Here is a 17,306-nt window from a genome sequence, read left to right on the forward strand (position 1 = left end):
CATCCAAATACCCATCAATGATAGACTGGATAAAGAAAATGTGGCACATATACACCATGGAATACTATGCAGCCATAAAAAATGATGAGTTCATGTCCTTTGCAGGGACATGGATGAATCTGGAAACCAGCATTTTCAGCAAACTGACACAAGAACAGAAAACCAAACACCGCATGTTCTCATTCATAAGTGGGTGTTGAACAATGAGAACACATGGACACAGGGAGGGGAGCATCACACACTAGGGTCTGTTGGGGTGTAGGGGGCTAGGGAAGGGATAGCGGTGGGGTAGGGAGATGGGGGAGGGATAACATTGGGAGAAATACCTAACGTAGATAACGGGGGGATGGAGGCAGCAAAGCACCATGGCATGTGTATACCTACTTAACAATCCTGCAAGATCTGCACATGCACTCCAGAACTTAAAAGTATAATTTAAAAAAAATTTTAAAAATTCTTTTAAAAAGGTAAATTGCTTTTTCCCTGCAAGTAAAGATTTTTATGTCTATAATCATGAGGGATATTTGTCTGCAGTTTTGTTTCCTTGAGAAGTCTTTGGTTTTGGAATAAGGGTAATGAGTTGGGAAGTGTTCCCTCTTCCTCTCTTTTCTGAAAGAGGTTGTGTAAAATTGGTATTATTTCTTCCTTGAATGTGTAAGAGAATTTACCAATGAAGCTATCTGAGTCTGGGGCTTTGTTGAAAATGGAAAAATTAATAATTCAATTTTAAATTAAATATCAATTCATTCATGCTTTCTATTACTTATGGAGTCAGTTTTGGGAATTTGTCTATTTCATCTAGGTTGCTGAATTCAGAAACGTGAAGCTATTTATAATATTCTCTCGATCCTTTTAACGTCTAAGAATCTGTAATGATGCCCCTGCTTTCATTCATGGTGTTAGTAATTTGTGTTTTCTCTCGTTTTTCTTAATTAGCCTGGCCAGAAATATAGAGATTCTATTTATGTTTTCCAAGAACCACCTTTGGTTTCATTTCTTTCCTCTGTTGTTTGTTTTCGATGTCTTTGATTCCAGTTCCTTATTTCTTCCTTCTATCTACTTTGGATTTCATTTATTCTTCTTTTTCTAGTCGGAAGTCTTTTTGAAATTATGGTTTCTGGCAAAGGTAGCGTACGTAGGCTTACAGACAGTTTTAAAGATCATTCTAATTCAGCTCTCTCACTTAAATTTTTTTTTTAATAGAGACAAGTGTCTCCCTACATTGCCCAAGCTGGTCTGGAACTCCTGGGCTCAAGTGGTCCTCCTGCCTTAACTTCCCAAAGTGCTGGGATTACAGGCGTGAGCCTCTGTGCCCAGGTAGCCCTCTCATTTTAAGGCTGGGGAAACTAGTATTAACCACACCCACCTGCTCATAACGTGCTTTCACAATCTCTGCTGGAGCCCATGCCAGGTACAAAGTCCTGGCAGGAAAGAGGGATGGTGCTTTTGCTTGAGAGAAGGTAAATTGTGTCATTGGAGTCACTGCACAGGGAATTATACAAGTATGTGTAGTGCTGACAGTTGACTTTATTAACCTTCACCAGATGACTATTAACTTTAGTCTTTCTGACTTAGGGCTATTTCTTTTTCTTTTTCTTTTTTGAGACAGAGTTTCACTCTTGTTGCCCAGGTTGGAGTGCAGTGGTGCAATCTTGGCTCACTGCAACCTCCGCCTCCCAGGTTCAAGCGTTTCTCCTGCCTCAGCCTCTAGAGTAGCTGGGATTACAGGCACGTGCCACCATGTATGGCTAATTTTGCATTTTTAGTAGAGATGGGGTTTCTCCATGTTGGTCAGGCTGGTCTCAAACTCCTCACCTCAGGTGATCTGCCCACCTAGGCCTCCCAAAGTGCTGGGATTCCAGGCATGAGCCACCGCACCTGGCCAGGGCTCTTTCTTTAACTGATGGATTTAAGTTTATTAGTTGACTTTCTTAACCTTTCTGATTTAGGTCTATGTCTTTAACAGAATAAAATTTAACTTTTGGCCGGGCGCGGTGGCTCAAGCCTGTAATCCCAGCACTTTGGGAGGCCGAGGCGGGTGGATCACGAGGTCAAGAGATCGAGACCATCCTGGTCAACATGGTGAAACCCCGTCTCTACTAATACAAAAAATTAGCTGGGCACGGTGGCGCGTGCCTGTAATCCCAGCTACTCAGGAGGCTGAGGCAGGAGAATTGCCTGAACCCAGGAGGCGGAGATTGCGGTGAGCCGAGATCGCGCCATTGCGCTCCAGCCTGGGTATCAAGAGCGAAACTCCGTCTCAAAAAAAAAAAAAAAAAAAAAAAAAAAAAATTTAACTTTCATAGAATAACATATTCCCTGCAGAAATGTAATACCAAGCAAAGAAGTGACAATTTTCTTGCACATCATCTACAACATTCATTATTTTACAATATAGTTATATATAAATACTTTGTGGAAAAGAATTATTGCTGAAAACAAAGCATTAAAATCGGGGGGGGTGGGGTATTTGTTTTGGTTTTTTGGGGGAAAGTTTTTTTTTTTTTTTTTTGAGTCAGAGCTCACTCTGTCACCCAGGCTGGAGGTTGTGGCACAACCACAGCTCAGTGCAGCCTCGACCTCCTGAGCTCAAGTGATCCTCCCAACTCAGCCTCCCAAGTAGCTGTAACTGCAGGAGTGTGCTACTGCACCCAGCTAATTTTTAAATTTTCTGTAGAGACAGGGTCTCCCTAGGTTATCCAAGCTGGTCTCAAACTCCTGGCCTCAAGCAATCCTCCCGCCTTGGCCTCCCAAAGTGCTGGGATTACAGGCATAAACCACTGCGCCTGGCCCCAAAATCAGTTATGTATATAAAACTCATGACTTTTTTCATTCTACTAGTTGGTTAATCACTTTTCTCTCCTCTGCCCCTGAACAGCCTGAGCTTCAGCTATTGAAGGCCACTCCCTGCTCCCTGAGAAGGAGATGCAAGAGAAGTCTCACTAGGAAAGGAGTCAGAGCTACGGGAATTTTCAAAAGAACTTTAAAAAATCTGCACTTAAAACTCTTCCTTTTAAAAGAAATCCTCGTGGAGCATACCAACTACTAAAATCAAACAGACTTTTATCATTGCAATTGTAACAACATTAATTATGCATAGTTTATTACTGTATTAAGTATAGATGGAGTCTATTTCCAGAAAACACAATAAAGCCTAAACCAAAATCAGCAAGCTAGGAGTTGACTGTTAATATTTCAAAAGGATTCTCTAGTTTTAACAGGATTCATTGCAGTTTTTTCACAAGCTTTAATACCCCTGTGGTTTTAAAAATTATTTTAAAACTTTAATTTACACATAATTTTTCAGGAATTCATCTATTGTACAAAATGATGCACAAATCTGCATGTGTATAGAGAATGCTATAAACAAAGGGCTCATAAAATTTTCCCATAAATTATCTCATTAGCCGGGAACTATACGAGTGAATATAAGCATTGGTTAGAATGCATAGGAAGCCATTAGAAAAATTATTCTTGCATTAATTACTTTTTGTGAATATATGTAAATGTTCTACATTGCTTAGTTCCTAGCAAAAACTAAGAATTCTTTCTTTCTTTTTTTTTTTGTAAGTTGGAGTTTCACTCTTTTTGCCCAGCGTTCAGTGCAATGGCATGATCTTGGCTCAGCACAACCTCCGTCTCCTGGATTCAAGTGATTCTCCTGCCTCAGCCTTCCAAGTAGCTGGGATTACAGGCATGTTCCACCATGCCTAGATAATTTTTTTTGTATTTTTGTCAGAGACGGGGTTTCTCCATGTTGGTCAGGCTGGTCTTAAACTCCCGTCCTCAGGTGATCTGCCTGCCTCAGCCTCCCAAAGTGCTGAGATTACAGGTGTGAGCCACTGTGCCAGGCCAAAACTAAGAATTCTAATATGCCCATGAGGCTCTTCCCTGATGACTCATTTATTAGCAAACTTTTCCTTATAAACAATATAAAAATAAATGTCAGCTTACTGGGTACAATCACAGAAAATTTGAATTAGTAAAGTAAAACTTGAAGGCCCATAGGTAACAAATACTTCACATTACCCATAGAGTCCCCATGTTAGTACTGTCTGATGTCGCCATCAGCGACACAGGAATCAGGGACCCGGACAGAGAAAGAAGTTCTACGGCCCTAATCGCCTGCAGGCAACTGTGGTTTGGGAGTGACAAATGAGGGCTCTCAACTAACATCAATGTCTTGAAAATGACCACCAAGTCTCAGAAAAGGAAAATTTTGAAATCATAGTATATTTCCTTTGAACTACCTCCCTTCCCCAACTTCCAATTTGATTCTTTTTTCTTAGTTCTATAATGTGCAAAGAGCTGATATTTGCAAGCTTGCAGCTTTTTGTCTAAAATTCACCTTAGGCTTGGTAACGTGAAGTTCTTTCACCATTTGAATGTAGTGCTTCTTCCAGATCCCCTGCTCAAAGGGAGTTGGAGAGAAATTGATGCACCAGTTGAACCGTAAACATTTCAGCATCCAGAGCTGATCCAGCTCAGCTAGGTTCTTCCAGTGCCAGCACACCTGGAAAAACAATTACAATCAAACAAAACCAACAATTACAATGAAACAAAACCAACAATTACAATGTAACGAAACCAAATCAAAAACCTCCTCTGTTGACATGCCCGCTTTAGGTTTTGAGCTGTCATCCTGGACCTGAGATAACTTTTTTGTCCTTTGCCTCCAAACCATAGCTTAAATGGTTACTCCTACCTGAAGTGTTTTCCACCCTGGCAGATTTAAAGTAAATTAGCATTTGCTTTAAATGTTAATTCAGACTTAGAATCAGAGTCAATTAATATTTATGGAGCACCTATTAACTATCTTCGCAGCAACCTAGGGAGGTAAGTATAATTATTACTCTCATATTGCAAATGAGGAAACTGAAGCTCAGATAGATTTTGGAAATTTCTAAAGGTTTCCAAAGGTGATATAAAAGTTGTATAAGGATTATATAAATTCCCATCTGTACGTTGTTTATTCTTTTCATGGTGTGCTTCCTTTTCCCTCCCGTATTAGTCCAGTTTCACGTTGCTGATAAAGACATACCCAAGACTGGGTAACTTATAAAGAAAAAGAGGTTTAATGGACTCACAGTTCCATGTGGCTGGGGAGGCCTCAAAATCATGGTGGAAGGCGAAAGTCATGTCTCACATGGCGGCAGGCAAGAGAGAATGAGAGCCAAGCCAAAGGGGAAACCCTTTATAAAACCATCAGATCTCGTGAGAGTGATTCACTACCATGAGAACAGTATGGGGGAAACCGATCCCGTGATTCAATTATCTCCCACTAGGTCCCTCTCACAACACATGGGAATTAAGGGAGCTACAATTCAAGATGAGACTTGTGTGGGGACACAGCCAAACCATATTGTCTCCATTCTTTCAGTTTCACCAAATATAAATTTTATAAATGGAATATAATCACTGACACTACGTGGTGTATAGAGCCTTCAGGATTCTATAAAGCATAAAGCATTTATTCTGTACATACCAGTTCCATAACATTATGGCCAATCTCACCCATCCAGCTAATGGTGGAGGTGGCTCTACTATACATAGCAATATTTATAATAACTTACCCAAGAGTTTGAATAAGTCTTGCCAGAAACTAGGATCAAGTTTATATACAAGGCTGAGACTAGGGATTCAGTCTGTTAGTTGACAGAGTTGCAGAGATGACATATAACCTTCAAGCCCAAATTTCACCCTTAGAAAACTGGCCTCTTTTTCAAGATTAATTAAATAATTAATAATTTTTGAATGCCCCCTCACCCCCAAGACGAGAACACTCTGTAAGGGCCCTTGCTATCCACACACCCATTTTTCTATCCCTCTCTGCCACCCTCCTTCTACCCACCATTTACTGAGTTCCTACTATGTTTATTATTGTTTTATGTGCAGAAGATGAGATGTCGAGGAGGGAGTAGGCACAATTAGAAGAAATAATAGATTCAGGAAAGGTTAGGGAAGGAGGAAAAAGTTTAGAGGATTTGACAGAACCCTGCAGACAGCAACAGAAATCACATTTAGTTTGTTCGACCCCGAAATGAAACAATACCAACCTTCATCTCCATATGGTAAATTTACTCAGAGTTCACTGGAGAGATGGAGGTTTTGGAAAGAGAAGGGGGAGGAAAGTCTCCCAATTCTCATTCCTTTTCGCCTCTTTAGATCGTGTTTTGACCTGAGTACTTAAGTTGTTTTCCTTCCTAAAACAAACAAAGATTTTGGTTCTTTGTGGCTTTGTTTGTTTAAAGGTAGAGAGGAATGAAGACAATTGAAAGGTAAGTAGGAGCTTTCATATCTACAAGACACAATTCCTCTACAAGCTTTCATCTTTCAACAGGCTGGAGTGCAGTGGTGCAATCTCGGCTCACTGCAATCTCTGCCTCCCGAGTTCAAGCAATTCTGCCTCATCCTCCCAAGTAGCTGGGTCTACAGGTGTGCACCACCACACCCGGCTAATTTTTGTATTTTTAGTAGAGACGGCGTTTCACCATATTGGCCAGGTTGGTCTCGAACTCCTGACTTTGTGATCTGCCCACCTCGGCTTCCCAAAGTGCCAGGATTACAGGTGTGAGCCACCACCACACCCGGCCCCTTCCATCTTTTTAAAACAGCAATGACTTTATATGGTTTACTTTAAATCTAGCTGAAGAATGATGGTCTGTGTCTTCCCCACAGTCAGTAGTGAGAAGCAAATATGACTTATAGTGCATACTGATGATAGAATCAGCTATTTCAAATAACATTTCCCTCTAATAATAACATCATCCCTATGGAAATTGAAAAATTCTGAGAAGTTTAACCCATAGTCCCATTAATCAGAGATGACTATTATTGATAACCTGGTAGAGTTCTTTCCCTTTCAGTCTTTATTTGAAGTATATATAAAAGAAAATTGGGAAACTCTATACAACTTTAAAATCTTTCTTCGTTTTCAATATCATAGGATCTCTCTTCTTCCAAAATATGTTTACTAATGGTAGCATAATAATGCATCATATATGGCTGTATGATACCCTGTTATTACTGGACATCCAGATTGCTATGCTCTTTTAAAAAATCATTTCAAGCAGGGCGTGGTGGCTCATGCCTGTAATCCCAGCACTCTGGGAGGCCGAGGTGGGCAGATCACTTGAGGTTAGGAGTTTGAGACCAGCCTGGCCAACATGATGAAACCCTGTCTCTACTAAAAATACAAAAATTAGCCAGGCGTGGTGGCATGCGCCTGTAATCCCAGCTACTTGAGGCTGAGGCACAAGAATCGCTCGAACCCAGGAGGCGGAGGTTGCAGTGAGCCGAAATTGTGCCACTGAACTCCAGCCTGGGCAACAGAGCAAGAATCTGTCTGAAAAAAGGATTCATTTTTGGAATAGATATTTACATATTAATACCAAATTCAAAGAAACATAGAAAGTCTTTCTCCTATCACTAACTCCAAACCCCCATTCTTCTCCTTGGATGAGACCACTCTTAACTCTTACCAGTTTCTGGTATATCATTCCAGAAATATTATAGGCATATAGTAACAAATATGTATATATGTGTGTATATATATATATATAATTTTGTTTTGAGACAGGGTTTCACCCTGTTTGTTGCTCAGGCTGAAGTGCAGAGGCACAATCATAGCTTACTGCAGCCTTCAACCCCCTGGGTTCAAGCAATCCTCCTGCCTTAGCCTCTTCAGTAGCAGGGACTCCAGGCGCTGCATACCACCATACCTGGCTAATTTTTTTTTTTTTTTTGAGACAGGATCTCACTTCATCACCCAGGCTAGAGTGCAGTGGCATGATCTCGGCTCACTGCAGCCTCGATCTTCCAGATTCAAGCAACACTCCTGCCTCAGCCCCCCAAGTAGCTTGGACTACAGGTGCACACCACCATGCTGGGCTAATTTTTGTATTTATAATAGAGATGAGTTTTGCCATATTGGCCAGGCTCATCTCAAACTCCTGACCTCAAGTGATCCACCTACCTCAGCCTCCTAAAATGCCAGGATTACAGGTGTGAGCCACCTTCACGCCTGTCCAACCTGGCTAATTTTTAACTTTCTGTAGAGACAGGGTCTTGCTGTGTTGCCCAGGCTAGGGTGCCGTGCTGCAATCTTGGCTCACTGCAGCTTTAACCTTGTGGGCTCCAGCAATCCTCCCACCTCAGCCTCCCGAGTGGTTGGGACTATGGGCATGTGCCACCACACCTGGCTAATTTTTTGTATTTTTTGTAGATATGGGGGTCTCACCATAATGCCCAGGCTAGTCTCAAATTCTTGGCCTCAAGTGATCTGCCTGCCTTGGCCTCTCAGAGTGCTGGGATTACAGGCAAGCCACTGTGCCCGGCTGTATTACAGGCAAGCCACTGTGCCTGGCCTTTTTTTCTTTTCATAATGATAGGACAGTTCTACACTTCTAATTTTTTTTTTTTTTAACCGATGACTTATCTTGGAGATAGCTGCAATTGATTTACCCAGTGACTCCTGGTAGACATTTTCTTTCTTTCCAACCTGTTGCTACGACAGACAATGCTGCAATATTCTTAACACAGGTATGGCTTTTACCATGTTGCAGGATACCCATCAGACAAATTCCAAGAATTGGAACTGCTGGGGCGAAGGGAATTTTTATTTGAAATTTTAACACTACCCAATGGTCCTCCATGGTGGTTATATCAATTTCTCTACCAGCAATATATGAAAGTTCTTGTTTCCCCACACCCTCGCCAATATAGAATATTCTCATTTAAAACAAATCTCAATCTGAGTCATGAAAGATGGCATGCCATAATGAGACTAAGCATCTTACAGATTTTAGAGACATCTGCCTTTCTTTTTCTGTAGATTACTTGTTCATTTCCTTTGCTCATTTTTCTGCTGGGTGGTTGGTCTTTTTTTTTTTCTTCTTAATATAGATTTATAAGAGCTCTTTAAAAAATAAAGAAATTAGCCCTTTACATGCAATAATTTTTTTTCCTGCTTACTGTTCGGATTTATTTATGGTGTTCTGTTCCATGAAGAATATTTTAATTTTTATAGTCACAATTTCAAAATCTGTTTTCTTCATTCTTGCTCATGATACATAAAATGAAGCAAGCAAGATTTTAAATTGTGTATTTTCTTTTGAGGCTTCGGAATATCATGGAATATTCACAAAGGCTTCCTTTCCTGTTTTCTTTGAGGTCTTTAATGGTTTCTTTTGGTTTCATCTGTCTTTTATCCTACTGAAATTTTTTTTCCAGAGAGTTGCTCAGTTATCCCTACACCATTTATTGAATAATACATTCTTTTTTGAGGCAGAGTCTCACTCTGTTGCCCAGGCTGTAGTGCAGTGGCACAGTCACAGCTCACTGAAGCCTCTACCTTCTGGGTTCAAGTAATCCTCCTACTTCAACCTCCTAAGTAGTTGGGACCACAGGCACACATCACCACACCCATCTAATTTTAACATTTTTTTGTAAAGACAAGGTCTCCCTATGTTGCCCAGGCTACCCTTGAACTTCTAGGCTCAGGCAATCCTCCCACCTCGGTCTCCCAAAGTGCTAGGATTACAGGTGTGAGCCACCACACCCAGACCTATCTTTCCTCCTGCATTCATTTTCTTCATTTTAAAAATTAAAGTTAACATGTCACACCTATATGAATGCACAATGGCAGGTAATCTCTGGTCTTGCCAGACTCTATGAAAAGACTCGAAAGAATGACTGCCAGTTTTATATCTTAAATAACTTAACATCACTTTAATACAGAATGGAATTACTTGTAAAAGAAAAAAATCGTAACAATCAGCTACTTTTCTAAGGCCTCTGTGAGCACACCTGTCCACTCAGATCTCTTTTAGTCTCATTCTCTTTTGTACATATCTCATTAGGCACCTATTTTTTTAATTTCTTTTTTCTTATTTTGTTTCATTAGGTACTTATCTGGAGCTTTTTTATTCATGAATGACCCGAGCTCTACAATTAAGGACCTTATTGCAGCTGAATGCAGGGCAGGATAAGTCTGTCCTGCTGAGGAACCATTTCTTACGTGTGTATGTATCTCCCAGCCAGCTAATACTTCTTTGTTGGACACTAACGTGGCTTATACTGTTTTTCCCGATTTGAGTTCTAAATAGAGTTGGACACAAAGATGGTGGAGGTTCATTCAAACAGTATGAACATACTGATCATCTCATCTCTTTCTTAGTTTTGTGTGTGTATGTGTGTTTGTATTTGTCCTTGTGTTTGTGTGTATTTGTGTATGTGTATTTATCTCTGTGTGTTTATGTGTCTATGTGTATATGTGTGTGTTTAAGTGTAAACATGTGTGTGTTTGTGTGTATGTATGTGTATGTGTATGTGTGTGTAGATGTGTTTGTGTGTATGTGTATGTGTGTGTAGATGTTTATTTGTGTATGTTTGTGTGTATGTATGTGTATGTGTATGTGTGTGTAGATGTTTCTGTATATGTGTATATGTGTGTAGATGTTTATATGTGTGTATGTTTGTGTGTTTGTGTATATTTGTGTATGTATATATGTGTGTATGTTTGTATGTGTATATGTGTGTTTGTGTGTGTGTATTTGTGTTTGTATGTATGCATGTATGTGTTGTGTTTGGGTGTGTGTATTTGTGTATGTATGTGTGTGTTTCCCTTTAACTTCTTCGAGTTTCAAGTTTCCTAAGGCTGTCCTCACAAAACACCACATGCCCCTTCCTTGCCTTTACCTGTGCACAACGACAAAGGCTCCGGGGGTCCAGGAAAGAAAAGATGTATAAAGATAACACCCTTGGAAGCTTGGTCGTAAAGTCCAGGGCTTCTGCTGGAATTTTCTCCTGAAGCTTTCGACAGCAGAACTTTTGCTGGGACAGCGAGCAGCGCTCCAACAGGCCTGTAAGGATTCTTCTTCTTTGAGAGTCTGTCCACTTGTCAAACTGAAAACACAAAACAAAACAAAATGTAAAAAGCTCCAGGTTTAGTCTGACAGCAGATTCATTACGAGTGAGAGATGAGAATGGTATAGAAAGTGAGTTTACTAGTTTATTTCTAGTGCAAATCAAGTATTTATTTCCCTCATCAGCAAACTCCATGCTTTGCCATCTTCCTGTCTTCTCTCACATGTATATGGGAGCATGTGCATGACCTACGTGTGCACACAGAAGTACGTGTGACCTCAAAATTTGCAGTCACTGGCCGGGCACAGTGGCTCACGCCTGTAATCCCAGCACTTTGAGATGCTGAGGCGGGTGGATCACTTGGGTCAGGAGTTTGAGACCAGCCTGAACAACATGGTGAGACCCCGTCTCTAGTAAAAATACAAAAATTAGCTGGATGTGGTGGCACACGCCTGTAATCCCACCTACTCAAGAGGTTGAGACAGGAGAATTGCTTGAACCTGGGAGGTGGAGGCTGCAGTGAGCTGAGATCGTGCCACTGCTCTTTAGCCTGGGTGACAGAGCGAGACTCCGTCTCAAAAAAAAAAAAAAAACCAAAAAACTTGCAGTCACCTATGAACAGTAAATTGGGAGACGGCCATATTCATAAACTAAGACTATATCTGCTTATAAAAGACAATTCCAAAAGAAAACAACGCACAGCTCCTCCCCCCACAAATAGTTTCTACATTATCCCATCAGTGCTTAAAACAGCAGGACCTGAAACAAACCCTTGTATTCACAATCGGATAAAGTATCATATGCAAATATCTCTCAGAAGGAAAGTATATCAGGGTAAATTCTCACTAGTGTGTAAATGACTGACATGATGGGAGAGGATGTGCTGATAAAGGAGGGCTTGAAGAGAGGAAGTAAATGCCAAAGGAAGCCTTGGTATGTGCAACAATTGGTGACTTCACAATTTTCCTCAGAGATTCCCCTGAACAACACCCAAAATCAGGGAACGACCAAGGATGAGCAGCTTGGGACTGGCCAAAACCAAAAGAAAAGAAGGGCAGAACACCTGCCAGCTCAGTGAGCCACTTTACTGGAAGTCTATATCTCTCTTTTCTTCCCTGGCCCACCGGGGAAGAGAAAATAGGGAAGTTTGAGCTGGTTGTATTTTTGTATATGATTGCATTTCACATACAGATATTCAGTACAGTTATTATAAACAGAATTTTTTTTTTCAGCTCTGTCACCCGGGCTAGAGTGCAGTGGTGTGATCTCGGCTCACTGCAACCTCCACCTTCTGGTTCAAGTGATTCTCCTGCCTCAGTCTCCAAGTAGGTGGAATTACAGGCGAGCGCCATCATGGCCAGCTAATTTTTGTGTTTTTAGTAGAGACAGGGTTTCATCATGTTGGCCAGGCTGGTCTCGAACTCCTGACCTGGTGATCCGCTTTTCTTGGCCTCCCAAAGTGCTGAGATGACAGGCGTGAGCCACCACACCTGGCTATAAACAGAATTTTATAATGACTTTTAGTTGTAATCATAAAATACACTGACTACCTAAAAAGGCATATAAAGCAAAAATTTATTTTGTGCAAGCCTTAAAACAAGTTAACTCCATTACAGTTATACAATCTATTTGTAAATTTTATTTGATTTTTTTTTCTTTCTGGCTTCTCAAGGGTCAATCTGATATTTTTTAAATGAGTAGTGTTAAAAACAAAATTTCAACAAATTGAGTTTAAAGATCTAATTGGCTTTTATTAGTGATTCGTGAATCAGGTAGCATCCCATCGAAAGAACAGGTAAGAGCTGAGCAGAGGAGGTTGGTTGGCTTCAGGGGCAGAAAAGGATTGAAGAAAGCAGAAAAAGTCCCGGTGTGGTGGCTCATGCCTGTAATCTCAGCACTTTGGGAGACAGAGGCAGGAATATCCCTTGAGCCCGGGAATTCAAAACCAGCCTGAGCAACACCCCATCTGTACAAAAAAATAAAAAGTTAGCTGGGCATAGTGGTGTACGCCTGTGGTCCCAGCTACTTGTGAGGCTGAGGTGGGAGAACTGTTTGAGTCCGTGTGGTGGAGGCTGCAGTGAGCCATGGTCATGCCATTGCACTGCAGCCTGGCCAACAGAGAGAGACCCTGCTTCAAGAAAAAAAAAAAAAAAGCAGAAATAAGGAACAAAAAGTGGATATTGGTTGTTTCAGAATCATTTTCCTTATAAGATTAAAAGAGAGGGAACTTTGTAATGCCAGCTCAGATAAGCTGGGCCCTTCTGATTGGTTGCTCTGAATCTCCTGTTTAGGGGGTTTTGGGTTCTGTTTTTCATTTTTAATTTAAATTGGCCCTTTTTAAAGTTCCGTTTGATTATGTAGGAGTGCCTCTATTCTGGTTTGGTTTGGTCTGTTGGGACCTGGTATAGGAGCTCAGTCCAAAACAATGGCTCTCCATACATTTTAACAGTAGAGGCACGGTGGCTCGCGCCTGTAATCCCAGCACTTTGGGAGCCCGAGGCAGTGGATCACCTGAGGTCAGGAGTTCAAGACCAGCCTGACCAACGTGGCAAAACCCCATCTCTACTAAAAATAAAAAATTAGCCAGGCATGGTGGTACATGCCTATAATCCCAGTTACTCAGGAGGCTAAGGCAGGAGAATTGCTTGAACCCGGGAGGTACAGGTTGCAGTAAGCCAAGATGGCACCATTGCACTCCGGCCTGGGCAACAAGAACAAAAACTCCGTCTAAAAAAAAAAAAAAAATTAACAGTAGCAATATTTCCTAATTAAAACTATCTACTATTATAGATTTATTCAATGATCCACAAATCTCACTTTGGAGACTGTCATTCCAGTGGGTAGGAGGAGGACTCTAAAATGAAATAAAAAACATAAACAAAACTTCAACTGTAAAGACCACAGGAATAAAACTGATTCATGTGTGAGTGTTCCCTGACTTCTCCTTGCCCTAGTTCTACACAAGCCAGATCTCCAATCCCCATAAAAGGAGACTTCTTTCCCAGCTCTTTCGGATGGGTTTCTTAGGAGAATGAGGAGAAAAAAACCAGGCCAGAATGGCTAAGGCCAGGGGAACTGGGCCTAGAAGCTGAATTGATCTATAAAATAAAGAGTCAAAAGGAAAGTGAGAGGAGAGAGAGGAAGAACAGCTGGAAGGTTGCCCTGACAGGACTTGAGGGGCTCCCAGAGGCGATGGTAGCCTCTGCAGCAGTCAGTGTGGGAGAACTGGGGAGCGGAGGAAGATTGGAGGAGTATGGCTAGGAGTTTTGAACTGGATCTCTTGAGATTTTTCTTTGGATTGGAATTCGTTTTATGTATTTTTTATTTCATTTTGTTTTTTTAGAGACAGGGTCTTGCCCTGTCGCCCAGGTTGGAGTACAGTGGTGCAATCCTAGCTCACTACAGCCTCAATGTCCTGAGCCCAGGGGATCCTCCCACCTCAGCCTCCTGAGTAGCTGGGACTACAGGCACGTGCCACCACATCGGCCTGGAATTCATTCTAAAATTACGTTTGGGCAGTGCTAGGTGAGTCTGGTGGGGCTTAGCTACATGAGACCCAGGATGATTAAGGTTACAAAAAAATTTTCATAAGATATTATGACTGCCACAAAATCAGAGATAACTCAAAATGTCTAATAGTAGGGCATCAGCTAAACCATAATATATCCACATGATAGGGGAAAGCAGGACATTATGAGTTGATGGTGGTTTTGGAATAAGACAGTTTGGTGTCTCACTCCCCATGTTCTATGAGTTCTTCTACTCATCAGAAATATGTCAGCCCGATTTCCTCATTTACACATGAAAAACAATTACATCTACATTGTAGGGTGGTTGAGAGGATTACGTACAATAATATATGTATAAAATTCCTAATATTAGAGTGCATGACTCATTGTAGACACGGCAGCTGCTATTAGAAAATGCCATAGTGATGTTAAAAATAATATGGATGTGGGTTAAGTCACTACAAAAAAAGATATGCGCATAAAATTACCATGTTTGTACATTGACAAGGATGGAAAGTGCATTTAGAATAAATGAGGTTAGCTCATCTACTTTCCCGCTGCCCACAAAGAGAACCGGCTCAGGTTGCAGAATGAGTAATTTAAGATGAATATAAAAGAACATTAGGATTATAAAATACTGAAGAAATCTATAAAAGAAAACATTAAAACACTGTCTCTAGAGATTAAAAAGATAATTACATTGGTTCTTCATTTATTTCCCTGATTACAATGGTCAGAGGTAATTTGTTTGGCTTTGATAGGTGTTCTTTGCCTCAAGGGATTTTCCTTTCTAATTGTGTTTGTTTAGGCTAATAGAAAACTAATTTACATTCCTTGAACTCCTACCAACTGCAGACGATTGGGAGATGACTCAGAAGAATGCTGAACGGTAGGGGAAAATCCCTTTAGGATTTAGAAGGTGCTAGAAATAATCCAAAAAGTAGATAATCCATGGAAGAGTTAACTGTATAGAAATTCAATTATCTCCCACAGCTCTTGCATCACCTCTCAAGCAAAAATACCCCTAACCTAGTAGCCAGGGACCTCATGTATGAGATTGGGGGACAGTCAGGACCATTATTCTCCTATTCTAGCATTGCGTATGGTACCTTGCCTCACGATTCATTCCTGAAGGATGTCTTTTTATAAGGCTTTCTTGACTCAATATAACTGTGCCCATCCTATTTTTAGAGTAGTTGTTACAAGAATTCTTGCTGCCGTTTCTGGAAGCGAGAAGGTTGCTGAAGTGATCAGGTTCCACCCACCTCACACTGAATGGCAAAAAGTGGGTGGGAGGGGGATATAGAGGGAGGCTTGCTTCTGTCGGCTTATTGGTTATATGATCTCTTCTGGTTGAGTTTCTGAGTCCTATTATCAAACATTTAATTTCATAAAGTGTAAATATGTTTTTGTCTTAAAAGTTTCAAACAGGGCTGAGCGAGGTGGCTCACGCCTGTAGTCCCAGCACTTTGGGAGGCCAAGGCGGAAGGACTGCCTGAGCCCAGCAGTTCAAGACCAAGACTAGCCTGGGCAACATAGCGAGACCCTGTCTTTAAAAATAAGCTGGGCATGCTGGCGTATGCCCGTAGTCCCAGCTACTTAGGAAGTTGAGGGGATGGAAGTTGAGTGAGCCCAGGAGATGGAAGTTGCAGTGAACCAAGATCACACCACTGCATTCAACTCTTGGCTACTCTGTCTCCAAAAAAACAACAAAAAAAGAAGTTTCAAACAGGCACCAATGGAATAAAAAATGAAAAGCTTCTTTAACAACTGCTCCCCATCAAATATCACTTCATCTCCCAGAGATAACTATCGTTCAGAAGTTTGATGTTCATGTATTTCCTTTTTCTCAAATAAAAAAAAATTGTTTTTAGAGACAAGGTCTTGCTATGTTGCCCAGGCTGGAGTGCAATAGCTACTCACAGGCATGATCATAGCGCACAATAGCTTCAAGCTCCTGGGCTCAAGCAATTCTCCTGCTTTAGTCTCTGGATTAGCTGGGACTTGAGGTATGCACTGCCATGCCTGGGAGATGTTCATGCATTTCTATACATTCACACACACACATCTCCATCAACTTGGAAGCAGTGAAATAAATTAGACTATACTCATCCCAGGGAATACTATGTAGCAGTTTAAAAAATAAACAAAATGTAGCCACACACGTCCTGATATGGAATGAACTTTCAGAGCATACCGTCTTTCATTCAGTCATGGTAGGATGAATATGGTGTTTTCTATTTACTCAATTTACTACGGATACCATTACTACTGATACCTTTCCAATAGGAAGAAAGAAACAAAAGAAAGAGAAGCAATATCTTGGCACGTGCTTTTTCATGTCTTTTCATGTTCTGAATGAATATTTCTCTAGTATATATAAATAGAGGCTCGAAAGGTCCATGCATTTAAAATTTTAACAGATTATGTCAAATTATCTTTAAAAGGTCTTTGCCATTTTACATTCCCTCCAAATGACTTTAAAAGTATCTTCCTGCTTCCCAGTGAATCCTTCCTTACAGAGGATATAATTCAGCTCTTCCATTTTTGCCATATAGGCAAGGAAGAGAGGGGAGAGAGGCTTGAGAATTTCATTTTTTTCATTTGCATTTCTCTGATTTTGGTGAAATTGAGCATATTTTATATGCTTATTGTTCATTTTAAAAATATTCCTCGTTCTTATATTAGCCCATTATTCTGCAGGGATATTTGTATTTTTCTTATGGACTTGTAGGAACTCTTTATATATCCTAGATAGTAATCATTTTTCTATCATGCAATTTGCAAAATAGTTTTCCTTGTTTCTCTTTTGAATTCTAACTCTGATTATGGCTATTTCCAGCAAGTTAAAAGTGATGCCATCTACCTTATTAAAATGTGTTATTATATTACTATTATTTTTATTAGCAACAGAGCAGAAGTGGAGAGAAA

The 17,306-nt window shown here is 40.6% G+C and overlaps 1 protein-coding gene across 5 annotated transcripts in view; it reads right to left on the reverse strand.

Annotated features, from left to right (window-relative positions):
* FBXO16 (F-box protein 16) overlaps nt 1-17,306 on the reverse strand; it is a 76,972-nt gene that overhangs the window by 37,528 nt on the left and 22,138 nt on the right. For all 5 annotated transcript variants that reach the window (XR_010339623.1, XR_010339624.1, XM_064368751.1 and 2 more), the window contains exons 4-5: nt 10,699-10,905; nt 4,349-4,513 (exon numbers count right to left, since the gene is read on the reverse strand). Coding sequence is in view for 3 of the 5 variants with exons in the window: in XM_064368751.1 (XP_064224821.1) it covers nt 4,349-4,513; nt 10,699-10,905 (372 nt within the window). In the remaining 2 variants the exon portion in view is untranslated. The remainder of the gene's footprint in view (nt 1-4,348; nt 4,514-10,698; nt 10,906-17,306) is intronic.

Source organism: Aotus nancymaae, unplaced genomic scaffold, assembly GCF_030222135.1.
Source record: "Aotus nancymaae isolate 86718 unplaced genomic scaffold, 86718_ANA_hifiasm-v0.15.2.pri h1tg000079l, whole genome shotgun sequence".
Taxonomy (NCBI): domain Eukaryota; kingdom Metazoa; phylum Chordata; class Mammalia; order Primates; family Aotidae; genus Aotus; species Aotus nancymaae.